Source organism: Elaeis guineensis, chromosome 9, assembly GCF_000442705.2.
Source record: "Elaeis guineensis isolate ETL-2024a chromosome 9, EG11, whole genome shotgun sequence".
Classification (NCBI taxonomy): Eukaryota; Viridiplantae; Streptophyta; class Magnoliopsida; order Arecales; family Arecaceae; genus Elaeis; species Elaeis guineensis.
In genome coordinates, this window is record NC_026001.2 from 4,868,069 (window position 1) to 4,895,737 (window position 27,669).

At 41.2% G+C, this 27,669-nt stretch overlaps 1 protein-coding gene across 2 annotated transcripts; it reads right to left on the reverse strand.

The window, feature by feature from the left end:
• Window positions 1-2,044: 2,044 nt before the first annotated feature.
• Window positions 2,045-9,063, reverse strand: LOC105037016 (WAT1-related protein At5g64700-like). Of its 2 annotated transcripts, none has more exons than XM_073243636.1 (7): window positions 8,711-9,063; window positions 8,535-8,597; window positions 8,339-8,455; window positions 3,182-3,434; window positions 2,906-3,064; window positions 2,460-2,611; window positions 2,045-2,359 (listed from the first exon to the last, which is right to left on the reverse strand). In XM_073243636.1, exons 1-7 carry the CDS (start codon window positions 8,881-8,883, stop codon window positions 2,212-2,214), a joined length of 1,065 nt encoding a protein of 354 aa, XP_073099737.1. In that variant the 5' UTR covers window positions 8,884-9,063; the 3' UTR covers window positions 2,045-2,211. The 2 variants fall into 2 exon arrangements, 1 of the variants encoding a protein (XP_073099737.1); XR_012134376.1 differs by having other exon boundaries at window positions 2,222-2,359; window positions 2,889-3,064.
• Window positions 9,064-27,669: the final 18,606 nt, after the last annotated feature.

Consider the following 27,669-nt stretch of genomic DNA (forward strand, 5'->3'; position numbering starts at 1 on the left):
TGAAAATCCTATGAGATTTATGATTCAATCACTAAAATTACAGATTTGTAGATTGGACTAAACTTATTTTACAACTATTTAGGACTATCTTGTAAACAGACTGCATTTTTTATGGTTAAACCACGAATTTGATAGGATTTTGAATCCAACCATCCAAACATGTCTTTAGAGCCTATTTGGATGTCTAGCTAATTATCTTAGCTTAACTTATAAATTTTATGAGATTTTGGGTCCGAACATCCAAACAAGCTTTTAAAGAATATTAGAAAAATCATGTAAAAAATTGAGATGGTAAAAAACTTCCTTTAGAGGAAAATTCAAAAGTTTTTCTCCAACCAAATGTTTCACTAAATTTCTATGACAAGCTATTCCCATGCACTTCTTAAGCCATCTTTAATTTTTTCTGATCTTCGTGATGTCCAAAGATTGGGAATACCGGTCAAGCAACCTTAAAAATTGAATTATAATTTTAAAGAAAAGCATAGCACCACAAAAGGAACAACAAGCTTCTCTCCTCCATACATTTCTAGCCAATGTCTCATTAGTTGCAATATATTCTTCAATTCCAAACACTAAAAGATTTTGACCTTTTTTTTGTTTTTTAAGTGCCCCTACCTTTCATAGAAGAGCAAAAAGGAAAAAAAAAATATAAGCTTTCTATTCGCTGACTCTGTGATATAACTGTGGGACCTTAGTATTAATTATATACAACAAACAAAATTTTTTATGCACCATGGATGGCATAAAAAATTTAACGTAGAGTGCACATCTCGTTCTATTGATCCATATAGTCATCACTTTCCAACGTACATTTAATATCTGTAAGTCAACTTTTTTATTTAAAAATTTTATATGACAAAATATTTTTATCTTTTGAAAAAAAAATTATGACATTCTGTATCCATAATAATGTGATGTCATAATTTTTTTTAAAAAAAAAATATTTTCATCATTTAAAATTTTTAAATAAAAAAATTGATTTGTAAATATTAAATACGTGTTAGAAAGTGATTGGATAAAAATACCTCTCTCATATTATGATATATTAGACCATATTATGACATCCCAGGCTATATTACATCCCAAGATATTATAATTTTTTTTAAAAAATAAAAATAATTTTATTATATAAAATTTTTAAATAAAAAATTAATCTATAAATATTAAATATATATTAAAAAATAATAATTATATAAATTAATTTAACGAGATAGTATGCTTCATATTGAATTTTCTACGCCACCCGTTGCTCTCTGTACAATAATGGCTAGGTAAAAGCCAAAGGCCTTAAATTCCATGACGCTGCAACGTGACGTTGCTGGTATATTCAAAAGCCTTTGGTTATCATGATTGATTTTGTGGATGACAAAGAGTGGTGTGGTTACTTCAGTCAAGGTCAGAAACGGTTATCAGTAATCAGCATTCATAACAAGAACCCAAATGAAGTAATGTCAACAATTGATTGCTTTCATTAATAATGCAAGTCCCTAAATATCTGCTTCCACTGGCTGCAAGAAGGAAAAGAATTAGAACCATACGTAGCAAAATATGATTTGCAAAAGAAAAAGGTGAATGAATGAACAAATAAAAAATATTTTTTGAGAAAATTGCAGCCACAACAACCCTAAACTCTATATTGGAGAAAATAGATCAGAATCAGAACCATCAAAAAAGTTGATCTTCAATCGTAATGTATCCACATGAACCCAAGATAGACATGGTGAGAAGTGGACCCAGTTATAGAATGGAGAATTAGATATTAGGTATTCACAATTAGGATGCAGTCGCACATACATCTATATTTTAAGAAGCCTGACCTTGGAAAGGCATTATTATACCATTATAAATACACTACTCATTGGTGGAAGTATCTTACTTCCTTCATTTTTTTCAAAAAAAAAAAAAAAAATCAAAAATGGATATCTATGATTCATTTTTGGCTTGTTCAATCATACTCATTATTTAGATAAAAAAATAATAATGATAGTATAGCAAGTTTGATATTGCTATCAGGCTTTATTTTTTTTTTTGGTAAAAATCAGGCTAAAAAATATTGAGACCATTTTTTAATGTATATCATAAAAATAAAACCACAAGACTCTCTTCAAACTTATGAAGATAAGAAGAGCTTACATTATATAAAATTACTAATAATATAATAGATCGAAGGTATATGGATTTAGGGTTCTTGGTATTATACAGAAAAAATGTTCAAACTGGGTGACATGGTGATGTGGCTCCTCTCTCCTCCACGCTATTCTTTGCGTCTTCGTTCATCGACTCACATATCATATCCTCCTTGCCTTTTCCCCACAGAACAGTATACAGGCCTCCGACCATCAAAACTCCACCTAGGAGACTGCAACCAAAGTACCAGTCATCATAATGCAAGGCTATACATGCATACATACATGAGTTAATCAAATCTTAAACATAAAAACCTAATTAGACAAATTCACCTTCCCAAATAGATCAGCTCGCCTAAGAAAAATGATGAACAAATTATGGTGAAAATAAGGGCCAATGGGGTGGACATGGCTAGGAAAACAGGGCCCTTCTTGTTGATGCACCAAGTTTGCAAGTAGAAGGAAACACCACTAACAACAAATCCCTGCCATGCAATGTTAATATTAGTAAGAAAGGATGGTTATATTTATCAGTTTGGAAGGAAAAGGAAAAATCCTCTAATCTAGTGTGACTAGTGAATTTAACTAGATATATATTATATCAAGATAATGGTTCGATATCATAAATACTGTATTTGCATAGACAATTAAACAAAACATACATGCATAGCTAATGAACCAGAACACGTACATTCACATATATTATTTGAAATGGTTTAAACCACTCTAGTTACAATTCTACATTAGCGGGGAAAAAAATACTTGATATATATACTGACAGAATATAAGATAGCAAGCAGCCCGATATCTAAGCCTATCTTCCATCTCGATATGTCTCTCTCAAATATCATGGCAACAAAGAAAGACTGAACTGTGCTGAAAAGGCATTGGAGTGTCGTAAGAAGAAGCTTTGAAGGGTACTCATTTAATAAAATTCCCTGTCCAAAAGGAGGAGATTAGAAATATTGATTTTTAAGTATGAGAGTATTAAGGGAAATTTTATTATGATTTATGATTAACCCTCTCCAAGTAAAAAAAAAATTGTTACAATGTACCTGGACAACAAGCGCAAAAGACCAAGTTGTGGTAGCAGTGACCATGATGAAGGATCCTTTCATCCAGTTCTGCTTTGAATGGGCAGGTCCATGGCTGGTGGAGCTTGTTTTGTGGCCCAAGGGGTGATAATGGATCAAGGGATTTAGATGGGGGCCTGTGTAGAAGGCGATGGTCATGATTCCAGCCAAGCAAAGTGCTAAACCCAAGGCCTTGGCCACTCCTGAGAGGCTTTTCAGGTTGATAGTTTCCATCCTGTTATATGTTGTTGGATAGTCATGATCAGGAAAAAAAAAAGCAATATTTCTCTCTCTTTCACACTTACTTGTTTTTTTTTCTTTTCCAATTCAAAAACATGTATTGCTAGATTAAACCAGCAAATCAAATCTTTGTATAGCATGTTTAGTTGTTCATGTAGATACATGCATGCTGTAAGAAAGCTGCTTCTCTCTCTCAATCTCTCTAGAGTGGAAAAATATAGAAGGAAGATTCGGATGCTTCTTTAAATAGTCAATCATGCATGCATATGCATATAATTAAATACATCCACCCATAAAGATATAAATTTTACCATTTATATGCACATCTAAATATGTGATGTTCGAGATAAAAGACCAATGATAAATGATATGAATTCGAATAGCTGCAAGTGGATTATAAGACAGAATATAGTTATGCCTTCCATGGCATGGGCAAAGCAGTGCTATCATAGGTCTGCCATTTTGTAGTGCTAAGAGACCAACACAATGAGAGTGGGTGGGGACACAGCTGGTGCAGATGTCCAAGAGATGAGGAAAAATAAATAAATAGAAATGGGAGAGGGTTATATTCCAGTCTATGGCTTCGCTTAGAGCAAATCCCATTTGAGATTTCAATAACTGGGGTCATTTGTTCTCGCTGAAAGTTTCGGCTGACCATCAAAGCATGTGGAAGAGACTACAATCCTTGGCGTGGACAAGTAATATCTGAATAGAAATGTAATGTTTCTTTGAAATTAATGCCTGAAATAGTCTTGATTCTTATTATTGTTATGTAGGGGCCCATTCTTTGTAACTTGTTTTTTAGCTGACTAACATCAATAATAATCAAGGGATAACATCATGCTATATACCTTGGATTCCCATCAAAAAGAGAGAAAAAAAAAACCATTTGAAGCAAAGCTCAGGACATTTGTGTGATGCTCTCGAGAGATCATAGTCATATGATAGAATCGTCTTGGCTCACAATATCAGGATGGTGAGTGATAAAAATTTATATTCATAAAAAGCTAGAAATAGATAACTACGGTCTCTTCATAAAAAGATAAATATGATCTTGTTATATGGATACAAATGACTGGTCCACAAGGCAATTATACACCGAACTATCAGGAAGTTTAATCATAATAATGGGTATCTTTGGCCTAGGCCTAGCTCACATGTATTCTCTTGCATGATCATGGATAAGAACATATGACCATTATCGCCTAGCCTAGTTGTTAACTGCACCATTGGAAACTCTCGTATTAGTTCATGATAGTATGTAATGGGTGCTCGAACTAGAAATCATATCCCTCATTGCTACGTATTGTGCTTGTGCGTCTCTTTTTTATCTTTTCTTAGTGTTGGCGTTTTTAGTTGATAGGCTTAAAGCCATATACATACATATGTATGTACGTTTGTATGTGCATAGTACATCCTTTTGAGATGAGAGGGTATCTACTCCTTCCAAATTCAAGAACAATGGTTGAAAAATAAAAAATTCTCATGATCCACACAACTAAAAATACCTAGAAATTAAAATTGGTGTATTTTGGTGGACTCTGATTTATACATTATGTAGATTAAAAAGAAAAAAAGAATGGTTTTCATTGTGCTATTGTGTTAAAGAACATGGTAAAGTATGTATATTGAGAATAAACATGATATATATGTGCACATGCACATACACACGCGTGCTCGTACATTGATTGTATATTTTTGCATCCATTAATTTGATGTATAGGTTAGAGATCAAAAAACATGTGTATATATATATATATATATATATATATATATATATATATATACTGTTAGATATAATATACTATACTTACACTTTCTAGCCCATGCATCAAGTAGATAGTTTAAATAATGTGAAACAATATATGTTTCTAATTTCTTGATATATAGGTTATGAGCTTTTAAATCAAATGATTCTAAATATGTAAGCAGTTTAAAGGTGATAAATAAAATCTAATGGCTCAAATCATCAACATAGATTCTTTATTGTCCTATCTAAATCTGAGCGGATTTTAGTAGAGATCCATTTGATTGTAGCTAGATCTCTCTTTTTGTATATATAGATTTCGGTAGAGATCTAGCCGAGTTTAGCTAAGTCTCTTATATATAATTATTAATTATGATAAATCTTATACAAGCCAAATTATGCCTTCATTAAGGTATATATGAAGGGGCTTAAGGATGATGGGGCTAGTCTCATTGCCTACAAGTCTTTGTTTGATTAAAAATAGAAGTGCATACAAATTGATTCACCAACCCCTCCCCCCCAACAAAAAAAAAGAAAAAAAAGGAAAAAAAAAAGAAAGAAAGAAGGATAACTCTGCTGTTGATAATTAACCCTATTATTATTTTGCCAAGCGAAGAAAAACAACATCAATGCACTCAAATTCATCCTGTATGCTTATGAACTTCTAACGGACTTGAAGATCAACTTCTGCAAGTCTCTGCTTATTGGATTGGGAATCAGTGAAGATCAAACCTCTTCTCTTTCTAACATTTTAAGTTATCAAGTGGCAAAGTTATCCATACAGTACCTGAGTATACCGCTTCATCACTTGGTACTCTATTAGGGAGATTGGCTTTTTCTTTTGGAAAAGATTTCAAAGGAAATGGGTGGATGGAAGAGGAGGTGTTTACCAACAGCTTGATGTCTTATGTTAATCAAAAGTTTTCTCAAAGCTATTCCAATCTATTGAATGTCCGTTCTACAGCTTCCAGTTTCAATAGTGAAGAAAATCAACATAACATGTCAAGATTTCTTATGGGATGATCAGCGGCTGGGTAGCAAAATTAAGCATCTCGCCAATTGGCACATGATATGTAGGCCAAGGAGGTATGGGGGACTTGGTATCACAAATCCTACCAACTTAAACCAAATCCTTTTATTGAAATAGTGGTGGAAATTTTATCATGAACAACAAAAATCTTGATATATATTGATTAGAGTCATCTACTTGCAAAGAAGCTTCCATCCAATCGAAATTGTTATTTGAGGAACATCGCTTCTCCTTTCTGGAAAGGCGTTCTTAAGACATTCAATCTCTTCAAACAATAGTTTCACTTAACCATGGGGAATGGACAGCAAGCATTATTTTGGCAAGATCTTTGGATTGGTGAAAAAATGTCCAGCTCATCCTTCCCACTTTTATTTCTACTTACTAGAAACAAATCATGTAGTGTGGCAAAATTTCTTGCTCAACATGATTGACTGTCAAGTTTCAGAACTCCATTAAGTCATCGGGCAGTATTGGAATTTCAAGAATTATCATCAATTCTCAGAACAGTCAGTCTAACAGATGGTTTGGATACATTTTCTTGGAAGTGGGGACCAAGAGATACCTTTTCTGTAGCTCGATGTTACCAATTTCTCATGCATGGGGGAATAATATCCCACTTTAGCAGTATCATTTGGAAACTGCCTATACCAGCGAAAGTTAAATTATTTGCATAGCTATGTTATAACCATAAGATTCTTACAACCAAGAACTTGCAAAAGAAAAGAATACAAGGTCCTGTTAGCTGCCCACTCTGCTTGGACGACATGGAATCAACAAATCACTTGATGACACAATGCACATGCACTAAGGAATGCCGGCGTCTTATACTGCATAGTCTGAAAATTTCAGATCTACCAACATCTTATTGTGACCTTTGGGTAAATGAAGAGAAGGTAAAAGAGTGAGGATGCTGTCACCAGTAATTGAAAGTTTAGTTGCTACATGTAGCTGGTGCATTTGGAAAGAAAGGAACCAGCGTGTTTTTCAGTTTGAAGCTCAATCGGCCAAATAAATAGTGAAGCAGACAGCATTTGTATTCACCAGCTGGACATCCAACAGTTGTAATGATAATTTGACTCTAGTTGCTTCAACACTAGAGAAACTTACAAAGATGAGATGCTGAAAGATGGGAGCTCATATGGGAAGCACGGGAAAGAATTACATCCTTTTAACACCTCATTAGGTTGGGTTGGTGGGGTGGCAAATATTGATGTGACAAGAGCATGCAGAGAGTGATGGGCTTCAATTGGGTGGAAAATTATTCACAAACCCTTATGCTTGACAACAAGGAAATGGGAGAATATTTTGGTGGAGGATCTCATTGATAGTACGTAGATATTTCAACTAAGGACTCTTCTTAGACTACTTCTAAAATTTCACGTTTTATGTGTGCTTGTCTTGCCTCATGATGCTTAATTTCTGGCACACAGACATTTTTATACATAAGCTTGCTTTTACTTAATGAATACCAAGCATGAGGGGAGTATCTTACTCCCTTCATTACTCTCAAAAAAAAAAATAATAATAATCAACCCTGTAGCATACCTGACTAAAAGAAGTTGATCCTAGCCAACAAATATTCTTTCTGCAGTGTCCTCTAACCTTTTATACTATTGGAATGGTGCCTTCAAGGTTTTAATCATGACATACACGTTCTTAAAGAACAGCACTATACGACCATCTCTGCTGAGAGATCGTCACGAACGAGAAGACAATTCCCAATTTCTAGAGACTCTGACCGATTACCAGTACTAAGCATAGTTTTACTACTTCTGATTGGGTTTAATTCAGAGCGCACACAGAAAAGAAACCAGCCATGGCCACATGGGCATCCGCCGTGTTGTCCCCCAGATATGGTTAATACTAGATGAAGGAAAGGTTAATCATTTTGTCCACTTTTAATGGTGCTTGTGAGCAACAACTCTTTTTCTTGTGTTTGATAATTGTAGTCATTAATTTTACTTTATTTTGCTTTGGAGAAACAAGAAGATGCCTTAATTCATTTTTCTTTAACTAAATATCGTGTCTTTGAAGATGCTTAATTATTAAAGTACTATGATTATATATTTTTCCTTCTTGCTGTAACTATATATGATCAATAGTGAACAAGATAGAGGCCTACCGGAGTAGTAGGGCTAAGAAGAAGGTGATCACTGGAATTGTGTTTGATGTTGCAGAGCCCACCGTTGCCGAGGTGTATATAAGTCCAATGTTATACATGATCATACTCAATGTAATCCTAAAAGTCCAAGGGGTCAGTATTATTATACTGAAAAATCTAGACAAAGTAACAGTAACTTGTACGTAACCCAACATACCCCACCATTGCATGCATGAACACCTTGAGCAATAGCAGAAATGATAGTGGTGGAGCACTTCTCCTGAATATTGTTGAGCAAAGACATCAACACAAAACCAGAGATGGTGCATATCTTCCAGAGGTAGATCATAGCAAGAAGCAAAAGAAAACAAGTTTGTTGAGATTGATCTTTACCTTTCAAAAATAATAGCAAGTGGCATTAGCAATATGGAGGCAGCTGCTTGCCGGTAGACGATGAACACATATGAGCTCAAACCATCATCAAATGCTGCCTTGGAGATCACATAAAACCCGGTATACATCAATTGTATGAAGATCAGAATCATATAAGGCTTCTTTCCATCCATAGCACTCAAATAGCTAGCCTCAATATATAGCTCTGCTAATTAAGGAAGTAGAGTGAGTTGCATTTGAGATAGATATGGGCAACCTTAGCTAAATGAGTAGTACAAAGACAAGCTATCATGAGGGTACTAAAGAATGGCCATCATGTGGGCAGCCTTATATAAGAAGGTATGAGGCCAGTGGTGTTTGCTCTACAAAGGTGTCCGATGGAAATACCTATGGAGTACTATTTAACTGTGGTTTGCTTTTGTGGACAGAATAAGGTTCTTAGCCGCATTGCATGGCTATAGATGCTTTCATGAGTAGAAGGGTTGTCTACGGCCACTTCAGATATTTTAATTAGTCGTAATCATCATGATCTTGGAAAAAAGCGGGGAGAATATTTCTCATTTCCCAAGCCTATATTAATGTATGCCCCATATCTTTAGGGCTTCATCAATCAAGCATCATATTGAAATGATAGGACCTCACCAAGGTCACTATATTGGTCTCCTTTCTTCAATGCCAGGGTGCACGTGACACTTTGCACCTGGAAAAATTACGTTGACACTTTGCACCTGGAAAAATTACGTTTTGTCGCTCTCATTGAGATGGCTCCATTACTAGCTAGTCGAGCCAGGGAGAAGTGTGTGTGATGATGAGTCAATAGTCCATCAATTTTTGAGTTCTAAATAGTGCCTATTATCTTGTCTTCTAAAATATTTTTTTTTCCTTTTTTTTTTCTTTTTGATCCAATGATTTATCTCTTTTTTCTTTTCTTTTTTTTGAGACAAATGTCTTCTAAGTTACTGAGTAACAAGAATATAGTAAAATTAATGGACCATAACTACTCTCAAGAAACTCTCAGCTTTTCAGATTCTTCAAAGCTATAGCAAACTGTCTGTCTCCAGACTACAAACAGCTTCATGGAGGAAGCCTGGTAGCTGATGGCACTCAGAATATAATCTATGACTTGAAGAACATTTTGATAAAAATGGAGTAGAAAATGACAGAGAAGGGAGTGCTCCCTGCTCATGGACTGCTTTAGCTTGTCATTTTGGAATCTTGCTTTGGATCAGGTGCTCCACTGTTCCTGTCATCCTCTGTAGTACTGTTTTCTGATGTTGTATTTTGGATGAGATTTTTTTTTTTTTGTTGAGTCTAATTTTGAACTCACTTATTCTGTGCTATGTACCTTTCATGAACGGCTCTATTGCTATATATAGACGCAGTGGACCAATAGAAAGAAGGTCATATGCCAACGCTATAACAACCTCGGGTGTACGTTTAGCACGGCTGAAGCATTTCCTCCCCATTATCTCCAATTATACACACATTAAAAATACAAATATTGATAAATTCTTAGTGCAAACTCTCTCTCATTTTCGTAAAAGCACCACGTGCTGGTGGTCCCACGCATGCTTTTTTTTTTTTTCATTCCATAATTGGAAAATTTTATGGAAAATGTTTGATCTTAAGTGCATGATAGCTTTGCATTGCTCATTCAAACATTTATATGTAGCTCCATTTGCAGCTGTAGCCCTTTTAGTTGAGTCATATATGGAAGCTGAATCCCATTTTGGTTCCTTACGATTAGCATGTTAACCACTAAAAATAGAAATTAAAAATAATTTTAAAAAAGCTATCCAAAGTAGAAATCTTATCCTATCTCTATCAAAAAGGAGAAATTATTGGCCACACTGCATGCACCAATATGGTTGTGTATGCAGCCAATCATAACCACCAATTACTATAATAATGTATCGAGATGCCTGCATGATAAATGGGTTCACAGGAACCATCAGCCGTGCATGGCCACATAGGCAATAATGTTTCTGCCAAAAGAGGAATCAAGGTCATTGGGTGGCACTTTGAATTACCATCTACAGTTCTATGATCCACCATCTTAAAAAAGATTTAAGAGATGTTATGCATTCTGAGGGGGAGGATTATAAAAGAAAAACGAGTGGACACATAAATCTCCTAAATGGCTGGCAATGCTGCACCTCATAAGTCACAGCAAGTTATTATTTAAAGAGTACAGACAATCTATAGTGGGGCATTAGCCGACCCGGTCCACTTGGGCTATCAACCACTCTAATTGCGGGCCACTTTGGCTGGACTCATCAGTGGTATAACGACCTCTAATTTTGGCAATAACTTCTTCTTGGCCAATGACCAACTTTCCTGCATTCTAAAAGCTTTGGGAACATTGTTTGGTCTTTGCTAACAAGCGTAAAGGCCTCACCACTCTGAAGTTGTTCTTTCAGTTCGGTATATTTGGGCACGCGGTGCCTTTCGTCGAGCTTATTATTATTATTATCATTGTTTATCTCTAAGTTAGAATCTATCAAGCATTGATGTTGAAATATAGTACTTGATATGATTATCGAGCTATATAATATGGATAATGAAGCCATGCAGATGCAAGAATTGGCTGGTTCATTGTGCCAAAAATATTTTAAAATAACTTTTCTATGTTCTTAGTTTAGGATGCTGGAACTATCATCTTTGCTCTGCCTCTTTCTCTCGAAAAAAATTTGCCCTCCCAAAACATCAATCTCGAGTATGCAACTTTGGATTAAAAATAATAGTTGATACTATTGTCTAAATTACTACTTAAACATAGAAAACTTGATATTCTTATTTGTGGTACCACCACCACTTTGCTCTGTTAGCTTCGTTTCGAGTTTATGAGCTCTATAGAGACAAATAAGAACCTTTTTTCCTAGAGCGCCGAAGCAAGCGAAGCAGACCACAAAAAGTGGAGCAAGTGGAAAGGAGGACCAACCTAATCACTTTAGTATATCAGTTGAAGTCCAAATTGATTTACTCTATATATATCTCTTGTAACCTTAAAAACTAGAGAATAATTGAATGTTTTGGAAATCAACCATATTGGGGGCTAAGATTTGAACCTTGCACTCCATAATCTCCAATTCTCTATAGTGACACTTTGTGTCCTTGTTCATGGACATACGTCTATATGCCTGTTGCGGCCAACTCTCCGTCACCCATCGTCGAAAATGATCACCTCCAAAATAGCGCCTGCACAGACCGGATTTGTGTCCGACGGAGATCCTCCGATACTTAAGTCAAAGAGGGAAGTTGATGAACAGGAGTTGAATGTAAACAGTAGCAGAGGTTTAGCCCAGCGTAAGCTTACCAGCCCTATTTTTCTTACCTCCTTTTATCGATGAGGTTTCGTAACTGTCGGACGTGGTCCCGTATTTTATGGTGCTAAATCATCGGACCATAATCAAGTAGTGGATCGTTAATTTTCACTGATTGCGCCGTGATATGCGATCGGTAATCGTTCATAATAGTTATGGTATGTTGAGCAGATTGGCCGATCATATATCGGTAGAATTGATCATGTGTCGGTAGAATTCATGAGTGACCATCGACTAGTAGTTCTGTTATGCTGATGGTCTAAGTCATCTGCTGTCGATTGGTAAAAATTGAATCATTAGTCGGTCAGCTGGCAACAGATCGGTGCGGTTCACTCAGTTGGTCAATGAAGAATCAGAACCGCATATTCAGCCGATGTAGAGTCAGAGTTGTATGTCCGGTCAGTCAGCTGTTGTTGAGTCAGAGTCGGAGTCGGAGTCAGTAGTCAGTTGTATTGAGTCGAGGGTCGATTGACTTACCCCAACAGTTGCCCCCCACTCCCAAATCCAAAGTAAGTCGACGTGTATATTACCACGTAGTTTGTCACGTTGGACGAAGGGAGTTATTTTTTATCATATCGAATCTCGATTTTGATGCCATTTTCTTCGAGATATGGGTGATCGGCTATTTTGTCGTGTTGGCAGGTACAGTCGTCTGTCACACTGAACGGACGATTCGGTATCAGTTGTCAGTGTCAGACATCATTTCGGAAAGTCGATTCGGTGTCTGACGATATGATTTTGACAAATAGATTTGTTCCACATGTTCGAAAGTTATTGGATCGAAATTGTTCACATGGATAGAGGTGACATGGCTCAATCTGGGGCAAGTACATCGAACCATCCAATCAATGGTCGGTCCAGATATTGCCACGTGTCGTCATCTGGTATATCTTCGATTTGACCGTCTTCATCTCGACCAATGAGGGATCCTATATATAGGGTCACTCTCAGCCAAATTTTTACTTTTCACTGCTTTTGCTGCTGGGATTCTGCCGAATTGTTGCCCCAACGCCCAAGGTTATCGCTTCCAACCTTCAAGTCAACTTCATCTTTCTTTCGAGTCCTTTCCTCTTTCCTCTAAAGTCTCTATTTTTTTTAGAGTTGTTCTCATGGCTAAGGCCTCTCCTTCTTGGAAAGATCGGTCGGAGAATCCGACTGATGAATCCCAGTCGAGTCTAGATGTGGAGTCCTCTTCACTTTTAGGACCGAATGTTGAACGGCTTCGGGAGCAGTTTTGTATCCCGGAGCAGTTTCAACTTTTTGCCTCTGGGGTCTTTGGTCAAGTGAATGACCCACCTTCGAGTCAGGTGGCTTTCTACGTCGAAGATCTTCAGGCGGATCTTTGATTTTTGATTCTGAAGTTTGTCCGAAATATTTTGGATTATTACAGATTTTGCCTGGCTTAGCTGGCACCGAACTCGATCCGACTGATAATTAGCTTTGCTTTGCTATGTCGGATATTGCCGACCATACCCCGCCCTTCTCTTTTTCAGACTCTCTTCGTCCTCCGACCTCGTCCGAAGGTCTGAGGGTGGTGGTTCTTCAACCTCTGAAAAGATCTTTCTTTTATCATCGATCTTCCATCGTCTATTCATGGATGGAAGAATAAGTTTTTCTTTGCTTCTTCTTCCCTTCCTTGGGATTTTTCTTCTCGTTAGGGCGATCCTCAAACCGATCCCAACGACAACAGTCGGATAGAGGTCGACAACCAGGAGGACTTTCATCGGCTAAAAGATGTGTCGGTGCCGAAACAAAAAGAGCTTATAACCGAACAGACCATTTATGACACTGGCCTTAGTTCAGTTCCTCGTCTAGGTATAGTATAGATGGTCAGTTATTTCTGATTTTCCTTTTACTTACTGAATTATACTGACCTCTATTGTAATTGTAGCCATGCAGCAGAGGATGCGAGTGTCGAATGCCGACATTCGTCTGCACGCTGCCAAGAAGAGGACAACATCTGAGGCCGGGCCTTTGCGACCATCAAAGAGGCATCAAGCACCGGCTCTAGTCGGTGTTTTAACGTCGGCCGTAGAACCCGATACCCCATAGACATCGGTTCTTGAACCAGTCTTGGCACTGTCAGCTCTGACGGTGCTCCCTATTGCATCGTCTGAAGAAAGGGCGACAAGGAGAAGTACCGAAACAACATCGGTAGTTCCGCCACCTGAGGTTCGAACCAAGGCTAGAGAGCCCAAACAATCTGCGGCTGCATCAGTTGCTCCTTCAATTGGGGTGCTGTCAAGCTCAAGCTTTCCCTCGCTTTCAAACGTGGGGTTGCCGACAACAGACCAGGGGAAAGCTCCGATGGCATCGGTGGATGATGCAGTATCGGAGGGCCATGCGGTGCACTTCAACCTCCAAGTATCCATCGATGAATCGGCCCTGGCTAATTCTGTACTGACCAAGCGACTGTACCAGATGACTCTCCTTCCGATCGATCGGGAGCGTCGGAGGAAACGGTCGGTGGTTGAAACATTTTCATCTTTTTACCCGACCATCATCGAGGTAAGTCTCTTTGATAAGCTTTCTTTCTTCTTTTTTTTTTTTTTTATAACCCGATTTATCCTCTGTCTGTAGTTGATCCACCACATGTTTGACCTAGAGGTCGGCTACACAAAGTTCGCCGACATCCGTAGTGCGTGGAAGAATAAGGTGGCAGTCGTCGATGCTGAGAAAGCGGCTGCACTTGAACAACTCAAGTCGGCAGCAGAGCGGGAAGCCCAACTTCAGGAGGAGATTTTTCGACTAACTGACGACTTGGCATCCTCGGGGGCTGAACTTACGTCGGTTCGTAGGGCTATTTCGGCTCTTGAGGCATAAGTCAAGAGCAAGAAATATTCTATCCATTGGCTTTGATCAGAGCGAGATGGATGCATCGAAGAACTCGAAGCTGAATGTGGACGTCATCGGGCCAGCCTGAAAAGGTTAGCGCTGGCCGAAGAAGAATTGTCCTCTGCTCGAGCCGATGCTGATTTGGCTAAAGTGGAAGCAGAGTCGGCAAGAGAAACACTGGGTCAGATAGTCGAGGATTTTCGAGGTTCGGAAGAATACAGGGAAGAGATCCTTGAAAATGGCTTCACTTCGTACTACGTCGGGTATGAAGACCGTCGTGATGCGATCGAAAAACTATACTCGAATCTCGACTTGAGCAACATCGTCCCTCTAAGATCGGAAGACAGAGTTGCTGAAGAAGAAGCTGCTCCGATTCAAGAAGAAGCACCGACTGAGCCCGAAATCGTTCAAGTCGAGGATGCTACACCCGAGTAAAGGAACGATGATGAAACTTAGTTGGTGTATTTTTTTTTTTATAATCAGATACCTATAATCGGACTTCAGTCCAATTTTGTACCTTCTTGTTTTGGCAATGAAAATATTTTTCTTCTAAGTTTTAACTTTATTCGTCTAGAATATTATCTACAATATCTGCAATGTAAAGTAGTCACCGAACATAATCGATGATCCGATCATTCGGTAGGATTTATAGAATATCCATTAGTCGTGTAGTCATTTTGACGTACTTGATAGAAATTAGGATAACGATTGTAAGTCGAATATCCCGTGTCTAACATTTGGTCAGGTTTGTTCGTCGAATTATCTGATAATCAGTGGTAAGTCGAATATCCCTCGACTGACCGTAGCCTTGTCGATATAGTTTTAATCCGATCTTGATTATTTTGGCGTTTCATTCCACTTAGTTAGGACTAAGTCGGTATATTAGTCTTCCGACTGTAGTCAGCTTTTACAGTAGAAAGCTGACATTGTAAACCGAGATATAATCGGTATTATGGCTTTTGCGGTGAAAGCCTATGTAATTGTTGTCGGTTGAGATTGCAGTTGGTATGTTGATTTTTGCATGAGAACCAAAATACAGTCGTCATCGAATCAGTTGATTCTTTGATTTTTATAGTAGAGACTGAGATAAACTCCGTATTAAAGTACAGTAGATAGGTCGGCTTTGGCAATGGAAGCCGACATATAGCCAACAGTTGATAAAACTTGTCAAAGGCTTGTGATTCTGAAATTTTGATTGTATTTTAAATAATGTACATATCGACATCTTTATTGATAATACATCTTCAGATTACCGGCATTCAATGTTCGGAGAATCGTCGATCCTTCGAGAGTTTCTAGCCGATATGCATCCGATCTAAGAGTTTTCGATATTTTGTAAGATCCTTCTCAGTTCGGGGATAATTTTTCTCGATCCAGAGGTTTTGAGACTTCTGCTTTTCTTAAAACCAAATCTGTCAGTCGAAAGACCTTCGGCTTGACTCTTGCATTGTAATATCGGACTATCCTTTGTCGATATGCAGCCATCCAAACTTGAGCTTGCTATCGGAGTTCTGAAATGAGATCTAAATCGGCTCTCCAATATTCAGAGTTGCTCGGCTCACTATATTGCTCCACTCTTATTGACAACAATCCGATCTCAAGCGGTATCATTGCTTCTATCCTATAAGCTAAGTTGAATGGGGATTCTCCAATTGGTATGCGGAGAGTCATTCGATACGTCCATAAGACCAGATATAATTTTTCTACCCAGAGACCTTTAGCTTCATTCGGTCAGATTTTTAGCCCATGTAGGATTGTCCGGTTGGTTACTTCCACCTCACCATTTAACTGTGGATGGCCGATCGACGTGAGTTTGTGTAATATGGAACTTCGCACAAAACTCTCTGAAATTTTGGTTATCAAATTGTCGACCATTATCGATGATGATGGTGTGTGGTAAATCGAATCTGTAAATGATAAATTTCTGAATGAAGTCTTTCATTTTGTTTTTAGTGATTTACGTCAGAGATTCGGCTTCTACCCATTTGATAAAGTAGTCGATGGTGATCACTATGAATTTTCTCTATCCGGATGTCGGGGGAAAGGGCCAAGTATGTCAATCCCTCATTGTACGAAGGGCCATGGTGTTACAATCGACGTCGGCTGATTAGTCGATTGATGTTGTATATTTACATACTTTTGACATGGTTCACACCTTCGGACGAGTTCAACTGCATCTTTTTTCATGGTGGGCCAGTAATATCCTTATCGCAGAACTTTATAATCCAGAGACTTGCCCCCTAAGTAATTTTCGCATACATATCCCTTCGTGCATTTCTCTAAGTGCATAGTTGGCATTCGTAGGTCCTAACACTTTAGCAAGGAGAGAGAGAGAAAGATTTTTTGTAAAGATGATCATTCATTATTATATATTGAGAGGCCATCTATCAGAGTTGTTTAGCCTCTGAAGAGTCCGCATGAAGGATCCCATCGATCAGATATTGAACGATCGAATCCATCCAGCTTGGTTTGATAGTGAGCTGCAATACTTCCTCGACTTTATCAATACTCGACTGTTCGAGGCATTCAATAAATATCTGACCCAGCGAGTTGAAAGAGATAATAGCCAATCGTGAAAGTATGTGGGCCCGAGTATTTTCAATTCTGGAAATGTAAAAGATCATTTTCTCCGTCCTTGAGTATCAGACTTCGGCATTATGAAGTACTTTACTAGTGTAGTAGATTGATCGATGGATTCGGTTCTCATCCTCTTGAACGAGGATCGAACTAACCGTTCTGCTAAAGTTGCCAAGTAGAGATACAATGTCTCTCCGACCCTTGATTTTGTGAGCAAAGGTGGAGAAGTCAAGTATTGTTTCAGGTCATCAAAGGATTGTCAGCATTCATCCAACCATGAAAAATCTTTTGTCTGCCATAAAATTTTGAAGAATGGCAAGCATCTCTCGACCGACATAGAAATAAATCGACTGAGTGCGGTAATCCTTCCATTGAGTTACGTATCTCTTTCTTTGAGCTTGGGTGCTTCATGTTGATAATGGCCTTGATTTTTTCGAGATTAGCCTCGATTTCTTGTTGTAAAATAAGAAATTCAAAAAATTTCTCGAAGATTACCCTAAATGCACCTTAATCGGATTTAATTTCATCTGATGCCATCGGAGTGTGTCGAAAGCTTCCTTCAGGTCTTGAACATGATCTGCAGTTTGAAATTTTTTTACCAGCATGTCATCCACATATACTTTCATATTTCATTCGATCTGTATTTTGAATATCTTGTTGACAAGCCATTGATAGGTAGCGTCGGTATTTTTCAGACTGAAAGACATTATTTTGTAGCAGTATATGCCTTTGTCGGTCATAAAAGTCGTGTGCTCTTCATCTTCTGGTGCCATACGGATTTGATTATATCCAGCAAAGACATCCATGAAACTCAGAAGTCGATGGTCAGAAGTCGCATCAACCAATTGACAATCTTCGGTAATGGGAAGCTATCCTTCGGAGAAGCTACATTCAGTCAGTATAGTCGATGTAGATCCTCCACGTTCCATTGGCTTTTCTTATTATTACCACATTGGCAAGTTAGTCAAGATACGTAGCTTCTCTGATGAAGCCTATCATGAGGAGTTTGTCGACTTTTTCATCAATAACCTTTTATCTTTCAAGAGCAAAAGGTCGCTTATTCTGTCTCACCGGCTTAATGTTTGGGTTGATGTTAAGTCGGTGAGTTATTATTTTCGAAGGAATCCCGGACATGTCGGTGGCCAACCAAGCAAAAATATCGGCATTGGCTCTGAGCAATTTTATTAGTTGTTGCCACTCTGAGTCGGATAATTGTGATCCAATTCGGACCATTTTCTCGGGATCTTCTTTTCTTAATGGGATGAAAACCAGTTGTTCAGCCGGTTCACCCCTCTCATGATTTTCTCTTTGGTCCAATTTGTCGACAGGCAAAGAGTCGTCAGGTTTATTATTCTGAGTGGAGATAAGGAAGCAATGTCGGGTGAGTTATTGATCTCCACGCATCTCTCTGACTCCATATCTTGTCTGGAATCGGACTAACAGATGGTAGGTCGAAACCACTGCTCTCAGAGCGTTAAGTCCAGATCATCCGAGTATGACATTGTAAGCCAAAGGTACTCGAACTACCATGAACGTTATGAAAATAGTGCTCTATTATGGTTCGGCCCCAGTAGTTAAGGAGAGAAAAATTCTTTCCTCCACTATGACAGCATCTCTTGTGAAGCCGACCAGTGGCATCGAGACTCTTCTGAATCGGTTAGTCGGTAGTCGCATTCGGGAGAAAGTCGAATAAAATAAAACGTCGATTGAACTTCTATTATCTATAAGGATTCTTTTTACATCATAGTTCGCTATTATTGCTGAAACAACAATAACATCATTATGGAGAGTCTAAATTCTCGGAACATCTTCTTCTGAAAAAATTATTACATTGTCGAGTCGTCGTCACTTTGTCGACTTATCTTCGAAAGTTGCTCTCCTATCCAGTCGTCTGGAGATCATGTTGATCACCTCTGCAGTCGGTTGATTATTTACAGCTTCCTCAGCTTGTAGTTGAGGTCGTCGATCAGCAAGAGATTGAGTCGGTGGATCTCTCCGATATTTTTTGAGGTAACCTCGTCGAATCAGGACTTCTATCTCATCCCTGAGTTGGATGCATTGTTCGGTATCATGACCATGATCACGATGGAACCGACAATACTTCTTCTGATCACGATTTCTCGACAACGCTTTCATTGGTGGGGGGTGTTGTAGATATTCCGCTCCTTCGATCTCCATAAAGAACTGCGCACGAGGAGCGGAAAGAGGAGTATAAGAGTCATACTTGCCGTAACTCAGCCTTGGACTCCATCGTCGGGGCGAAGCTCGCTTATTGGATGGTGGCCGACTTGATTCGGCCAGAGCTCCTTCCTTCTTCTGTTTCTTCTTCTTCTGACTTTTACCTTCTGTCTGGCGGCGGTCAGAAGCTTCTTCATCTGTGCGCATATATTTGTATGCACGCTCTAGAAGTTCAGCATAAGTTCGAGGGAGAGTTTTATCCAGAGAATATGTGAATCGAGATCTCCTCAGATATCTTTTCATGGCTGAGATAGCCATATTTTCATTGAGATTTTTTATCTCAAGCGTGGCCGCATAAAAACGAACCACGAAATTCTGAAGTGAGTCAGTCTTTCCTTGCTTGATCGAAAAGAAACTATCAGAAGTGCATGGCGGCCTTCGACTGGTGCTAAAGTGAGCCACAAAAGAATGTTCTAACTGTCCGAAAGAATATATACTTTCCGACTGAAGCCCAGAGTACCAGGCTCGAGCAGCTTTCCAAAGAGTTGTTGGAAAGTCGATGCATAAGAGGGCATCGGTCGCTCTCTGAATCGTCATGAGAGCCTTGTAGCTCTCAAGGTGGTCGATCGGATTAGTGGATTCATCGTATAGCTCCACCTAAGGCATCTTGAACCGAGATGAGATCGGTTGATCCAAGATGTGCCAAGAAAGCGACTGGATGGTGTGGAAGTCGTAGTCGTTGGAGGACTTCCGACCTTTCACTTGAAGCTGAGAAAGTTGGCGATTGATCTCTTGAAATTTACGTTCATAATCATCAAGTCGTCGTTGGAAAACTCCGAGGGTTGAACCTCCCGATGAGTTAGAAGAGGAGGCAGACGGTGTTCGCAGTCGCTTTTCTTTCCTTGCTTGATCCAATTGAGAAGAAGAAGACCACCGTGAATGATGGGTGGCACGTCGAGAGCACTGCAAGTGCCACTGCTCGTCCCGATGAAAGAGCTGAGACGGCCGCTCTGGTGAAGGAGACTGTGATCACCGTAGATGACGACGGCTGTGCCTGGATGGCACCGACTGCACCACCGGTTGCTCCGTTGGTGGCTGTGGTGGCTGGGTCTATTGCTGCTGGAGGCTTCTGACCATCTTCGTAAGAACAGTTATTTGCTGTACGAGTACAGCGATCTGGACGTCCGTGGTGACCACAAGACGTGAGGAACTAGGCTCTGCTACTGGAGCAGGGGGAGGAACCTCTTTCCAGCGGGAAGAGTGCCTCGTTGATCTGGTTGCAGAAGATCATTGGGCTCTGATTTTCATCATTGCGAGTTATCTGATTCCCCTTCCTGGCACGCCAATCTGTTGCGGCCAACTCCTCGTCGCCTGTCGCTGGGAATGATCACCTACAAAACAGTGTCCGCACAGACGGATTTGCGTCCGGCGAGGACCCTTCGATGCTTAAGTCAGAGAGAAAAGTTAGTGAACATAAGTTGAATGTAAACAGTAGTAGAGGTTTGGCCCAGCGTAAGCTTACCAGTCCTGTTTTCCTTACCCCTTTTATAGATGAGGTTTCATAACTGTCGGATGTGGTCCCGTATTTTATGGCGCTAAATCATCAGGTCACAATCACGTAGTGGATCGTTAATTCTCACCGATTGTGCTGCGATATGCGGTCGGTAACCATTCTTGACGGTTATGGTATGTTAAGCAGATTGACCGACCATATATCGGTAGAACTGACCATATGTCGGTAGAACCCGTGAGCGACCATCGACTAGTAGTTCTATTATGCCGATGGTCTAAATCGTCTGCTGTTGATTAATAAAAGTCAAATCATTAGTTGATCAGTCGGCAACAGATCGGTGTGATTCGCTCAGTTGGTCGATGAAGAATCGAAACTGCATGTTCAACCGATGTAGAGTCAGAGTCGGTCGGTTTTTGTTGAGTCGGAGTCGGTAGTCGGTTGCATTGAGTCGGGGGTCAATTGACTTACCCCAATAATACCTTGAGCCACGTAAATATTTATGCTTTTGTTATTTCCTTATTTTCTTTCTTGCTTCATTATTCCTTCTCTCTACGGTAACATGCTTAAAATACGAAACATAGAAGACGTGTGTAATCAAACAAGATGACAAGGCGTATATATCTAAGATATTTGGATGCTTGGGACTCTGAGTTGTATGGCAGAGACAAGCTAGTTGAAACTATTGTCACTCTTTGAGCCATGGGCTTCAAAGCTGGATACATACAACTTAAAATTGGGCATGGACCACTGCTTTATATAGCTCAGTACATGGGGACGTTCCCTATCATGGAAGCATGATACCTGGTGCAACAGCAAATGCATCGATGTATCCATTTATTCCTTTTCGTAAACATGGAGGGGTGTGTCCTGTGTCATTAGTTTCCACAAAACTAGACTAAATAATCCATCTAAAAAACAAAATCTAAATGATTGAAAAAAAATGAAAGTGATCCATTAGTCACCCTGGAGAACAATTTTAAGGACCCCATGGTCATCTAGTACCAATCTGAGGAATCTAGCTACATTTTTGGACCACTCACATTTGAACCCAATTGTATCTTGTCCCCAGTCCACTTGCAGTGTAAACCAGCTCAACAAAGGGAGATAAAGAAGTTCTACGAAAAAAAAAAAGGGGAGATAAAGCGGGGTTGGTACACCTGTACCTGTCCAGGGCACTTAAACATAAGCCAAATTAGAAGCCATTCATTTCCTCATTCTACAATCAAAAGCCAATCGGATGCTTTTTTTTAAAAAATATATATATCCCTCGCTCTTTGGAGCTGATGAGTAATGATATGCATGTGACCAGAAAAATTTTAAGAGATTATGAACCATTATCCATTTCCCCCCATAAATTACAAGCAAAGAGAGTGTTCTTGTGCTTGGGGAATTGGATGCTTGTGCATACTATTTTTCCCTAGAAACTACAGATTATCTTTTTTTTTTTAAAAGAAGAAGAAGAAGAAGAAAAAGAGACAACTTAAATGGTGTCACATCCACAATCCACAATTTAGTTAGTGATATGCAATTGTAGAAAGTTGGAATGGTTATATTATTCTGTACTAAAATTACTATGAGTAAGAAGAATTGCTCCTAGGTTGACTGATCCTGGTAGGTAAAATGGTAAGATACCTGAGAACACCCACCATTGAAACCGGTCCAATCGTGAAGCACCACAATTAAACCTTTTCGTAGACGCAATCATTAAACGTGAAATATCTAAGCTGCTCACAAAAAGAAAAATTAAAAAGAATGGGTGCTGCTCAAAGAAACACCTCGATGAATTAGTAGCCACAATCACCTCAAGATTCTAACATAGCGAAAGTAGTAGCATCATTCTCATCCCCCACATCTTTGTCATGTCCGCTTCAATTTTCTTTGCTTTTTTTTTTTTTCTTTTCTTTTTTTTTTCTTTTTTCAAGTAGCTAAGTAACTGTCAGCTTTTTGAAAAGAACTGAGATTCCTAAGCAATGATCATGCGAATCCAAGGCGCATAAGTTTGTCAATTGATGCTTGAGATTTGAAACCAAACTTGCACCCTAATTAGGTAGAGATTATATTAAATCAAATTACCTAGCGACATCAAACCAAAATCAAGATTCAAACCCTAAACTAAGTCTGGCTCAATTTTACATCTACTGATTTTGGACGAGGCTCAAATGACATGCTATGCCAAATTACCAATAGCTGAGGTATCATTCGTGCTGAAGAAACGAAAATGTAGAGAAATCACTGGTTTGAATTCAATATATAATAATTTGTATCTTCATCTGAAATGTAGACCTAAAACCTCTCTGGGCTAGGAAATTTCTATTACTTTGTTCTTATGTACAAGTTATAAATTTTTTTTTTATAAGTTCAAAAGATGGAAAGACAAAACTTATGACTAAACTTTAATTTTGTGTTTTATCACAATATAAAATGAAAAAAATGCTAACATTATCTTTCTTTTTTCAAAAGAATGTTGGGTGGATGTCTGGCCAGGACACCACCCCCCAAGATCCTTTCAGTACCACGCGATGCAGCAGGAAGAAAGAAGAAACAAAACAAAAGAAAAAACAATCAAAATACGTGGATCAGCCACAAAATGGCTCGCCTCCACGGGGCATGCAAACTTCACTATGAAAAGAAAATTTTACAAGAGGAGACCTCACCCTCAACCCTTGTACACCCAATTCTCTCTCACATGAAGTTCCCCTCACAAAAGCTCTCTCTCTCTTGGAGACCCCCCTGAACCCCTGAAGAGCCTGGCGAACCGCTGTCCAGGAACCTCCTGCTCCTTCCCTCACAGCGCCCTCGCCCCTCTCTCTCTCCACGGTTCGTACGGCGGCGAGAAACCGAACCGCTCGCCTCTTCTGTTCGTTCTCAGGCTTTTTAAAGGCATAAACACTGTTTAAACTTGATTAGAGAGGGATTAGGAATCCTAAACAAAACCAAAAACCCCTCCGGACCGTTGGATCAAGACCGGGAGCGTCCTCGACCCTTAGATCGCGCTCCGGTCCACGAAATAGGGCCGTGGACCGCGAGAAACGCGTGGGAAACGCCCACGCGGTCCGCAGACCGCGCCGTGGACCACCCGGTCCACGGTGGACCGGGGCAAGGGCCAGCAGGCCCGCTGGCCTGGGCCGGCCCGCGCGCGCAGGCCTGGGCCGCGCCTGCGCGCGGGCCTGCGCGCGCCTGGGCCGCGCACCCGCGTGCGCCTGGGCCGCGCGCCCGGCCTGGGCCGCGCGCCCGCCTGCGCGTGCGGGCCTGGGTCGCGCGTCCCGCGCGCCGCCGCCTGCGGCCGCGCCGCTGCCGTCCGCCGCCTCGATTTTCGTGCCAAATTCGAAAGCTCGTATCTCCTCCATCCGAGCTCCGTTTCAGGTGATCTTGGTCTCATTGGACTCCGTTTTTCGCCGCGAACCTCGCTGTGGGCTCAATGTGGGCTGAATCTCGAGGCGTCAAATCCTAACAATCTCCACCTCGACTCGATATTCGACCTCCTCCAAACTCCGAGAGCTTCTGGATCTCCTCGCCCCCATGCCCTGGGGCAATCGCCTGCTGATCATGGATGGGCAAACATGGGAGTCGAGCCAGGCTGCTCGATCCCATCTCCGTCGTATGCTGTGCTCCTCCTGACCTGAGACCTGCTCGGGGCATCATCCTGCGGCAATAGAAATATTACCTTGCGACGTCGCCTCTCGTCCTCCCGAGTCTCCTGTCTCGTGCCCGATCCGCCTCCTGGAGCTCCACCTCGCTCTGGGCTCCACCTGGCTCCCGATGCTCCACCTCGCACTGGGCTCCCTGCCAGGTAATAATGTCCTCTGCTCCCCTTCTTCCCCTCCAGCACAATCCTATCGCCGCGTAGCACCCTCAGGATTCCTCCACCAGCTACCGTCCTGTAGCCTCTCGAATCCAGTCTGCTAAGTGAGATAAGATTCCGTCTGAAATCGGGTATGTATCGGACCTCCCCCAATCTCCTCACTGCACCGTCATGTGTCCTCCAGCTGACCGTCCCAATGCCTCTGATTGCACAGCTCGATCCATTCGGCAGATATACAGTGCTCTCACTGTTCTCCAGGGAGTCAAACTGCTCCTCTCTGCAACACACATGATAGGGGCATGCAGAATCTAATATCCACTACTGGGAAGAAGTAGATACCTCATCAGATATCTCCAGGACATCTCCATCTGAATCACTGCCGGCCGTCGCTACAGCAGCCACCGTCCGATTTTTCAGTTGATGGCAATCTCTGGCTAGATGCCCCAACTCCTCACATCGGTAACACCTGGTTTTGCTCAAGTCCCTCCTGGACTTAGACCGCCCTCGATGCGATCTCCTGTCGCTCCGTCTACCGCCTCCTGCACCTCCAGAAGTCACCAAAGTTGAGCTATCAACACCTGAGCTCGAAGCTGGGTTCTCCCTCCTGAGAACCTCGTTCTGGAGTATCGCCGCGGTGACCTCGTCCATCTTGATAGTGCTCTTCCCCACTAGAAGAGCAGTCACCAAGGACTCGTACGAAGAAGGAAGTGACGCCAGCAAAACCAGCGCCCTAGTCTTCTCCTCAACGTTCTCGCCAACGCTGAGAAGGTCGGTGAGGATCTTCTGGAAGTGGCTCAGATGCTCCTGCACGCTCTGTCCCTCAGTCATCCGCAGTTGGTAAAACTGCCTCCAGAGGAAAAGAGTGTTGGTGAGAGACTTCGCCATGTACAACTCCTCGAGCTTCGACCACAGCACCGTCGGGGAAGTCTCGCTCAGCACATGGATCACCACCTCATCCGCCAGGTACATGCGGATGGTACTCACCGCCTGCATCTATAGCCGTTTCCAATCCCGCACCTCCATGGTGGTCGGTTTCTCATCGCACAAGAGAGCATCGATCAACCCCTGTTGGATGAGCACGTCCTTCACCCTTGCCTGCCACAAGGAGAAATTGCTCTTACCATCAAACTTGTTGATCTCCATCCTGATTGTTCCTGTTTTCTCCATCTTCAGTCTTGCTCACCACCACTGCAATCTGCGTCCTTGTACCGCCTTGCTCTGATACCACTTGTTGGGTGGATGTCTGGCCAGGACACCACCTCCCAAGATCCTTTCAGTACCACGCGATGCAGCAGGAAGAAAGAAGAAACAAAACAAAAGAAAAAACAATCAAAATACGTGGATCAGCCACAAAAGGGCTCGCCTCCACGGGGCATGCAAACTTCACTATGAAAAGAAAATTTTACAAGAGGAGACCTCACCCTCAACCCTTGTACACCTAATTCTCTCTCACATGAAGTTCCCCTCACAAAAGCTCTCTCTCTCTTGGAGACCCCCCTGAACCCCTGAAGAGCCTGACGACCGCTGTCCAGGAGCCTCCTGCTCCTTCCCTCACAGCGCCCTCGCCCCTCTCTCTCTCCACGGTTCGTACGGCGGTGAGAAACCGAACCGCTCGCCTCTTCTGTTCGTTCTCAGGCTTTTTAAAGGCATAAACACTGTTTAAACTTGATTAGAGAGGGATTAGGAATCCTAAACAAAACCAAAAACCCCTCCGGACCGTTGGATCAAGACCGGAAGCGTCCTCGACCCCTTAGATCGCGCTCCGGTCCACGAAATAGGGTCGTGGACCGCGAGAAACGCGTGAGAAATGCCCACGTGGTCCGCAGACCCCGCCGTGGACCACCTGGTCCACGGTGGACCGGGGCAAGGGCCAGCAGGCCCGCTGGCCTGGGCCGGCCCGCGCGCGCGGGCTTGGGCCGCGCCTGCGTGCGGGCCTGCGCGCGCCTGGGCCGCGCGCCCCGCTGGGCCGCGCGCCCGCCTGGGCCGCGCGCCCGCTTGGGCCGCAGGCCCCCCTGCGCGCGCAGGCCTGGGTCGCGCGTCCCGCGCGCCGCCGCCTGCGGCCGCGCCGCTGCCGTCCGCCGCCGGTCGCCGGCAATCCTCCGCCGCCTCGATTTTCGTGCCAACTTCGAAAGCTCGTATCTCCTCCATCCGAGCTCCGTTTCAGGTGATCTTGATCTCGTTGGACTCCGTTTTTCGCCGCGAACCTCGCTGTGGGCTCAATGTGGACTGAATCTCGAGGCGTCAAATCCTAACAAAGAAGAAGAAAGAAAGAAAAATCGTTATTTTATTTTTAAACGTCATCAGACACCATCGAGATGCATATATAAGATAAAAATAATAAAATCATGTAACAAAAGCATGCAAATATGCAAGTATCATCAAGAAAGAACACATTCATAAACATTCCAAAAAAAAAAAAAAAACTCAAGATTGGTGCCTAAGTAGTCACCATAGGGATCAGGGGCTGCATAACTAGGTTGAGAGTATCTTCTTCTTCTTCTTCTTCTTCTTCTTCTTCTTCTTCTTCTTCTTCTTCTTTTTTCTGAAGTCGTTGTGGCTTTGTCCACTGCCAACTACTGAAGTACATAAAACATGGATTTTTTTTGGTGATAAAGAAACATGGTCTATTTAGGCAATGAAGTCGTTGCATCACGGGATTGGCGTGCATGTGATATTAAGCACGAGCCCATGTTCTTTGGGCCTCATATATTTATTTGATTTGCTAGTCGCA

What these genes read in the sequence shown, in the direction of transcription:
- LOC105037016 (XM_073243636.1), bottom strand. Translation starts at nt 8,883, where the DNA reads ATGGATGGAAAGAAGCCTTATATGATTCTGATCTTCATACAATTGATG. An exon ending in TTCATGCATGCAATGGTGGG is followed by an intron (nt 8,456 to 8,534) that starts GTATGTTGGGTT and finishes TTGGACTTTTAG; the next exon opens with GATTACATTGAGTATGATCA. An exon ending in TTCTTAGCCCTACTACTCCG is followed by an intron (nt 3,435 to 8,338) that starts GTAGGCCTCTAT and finishes AACATATAACAG; the next exon opens with GATGGAAACTATCAACCTGA.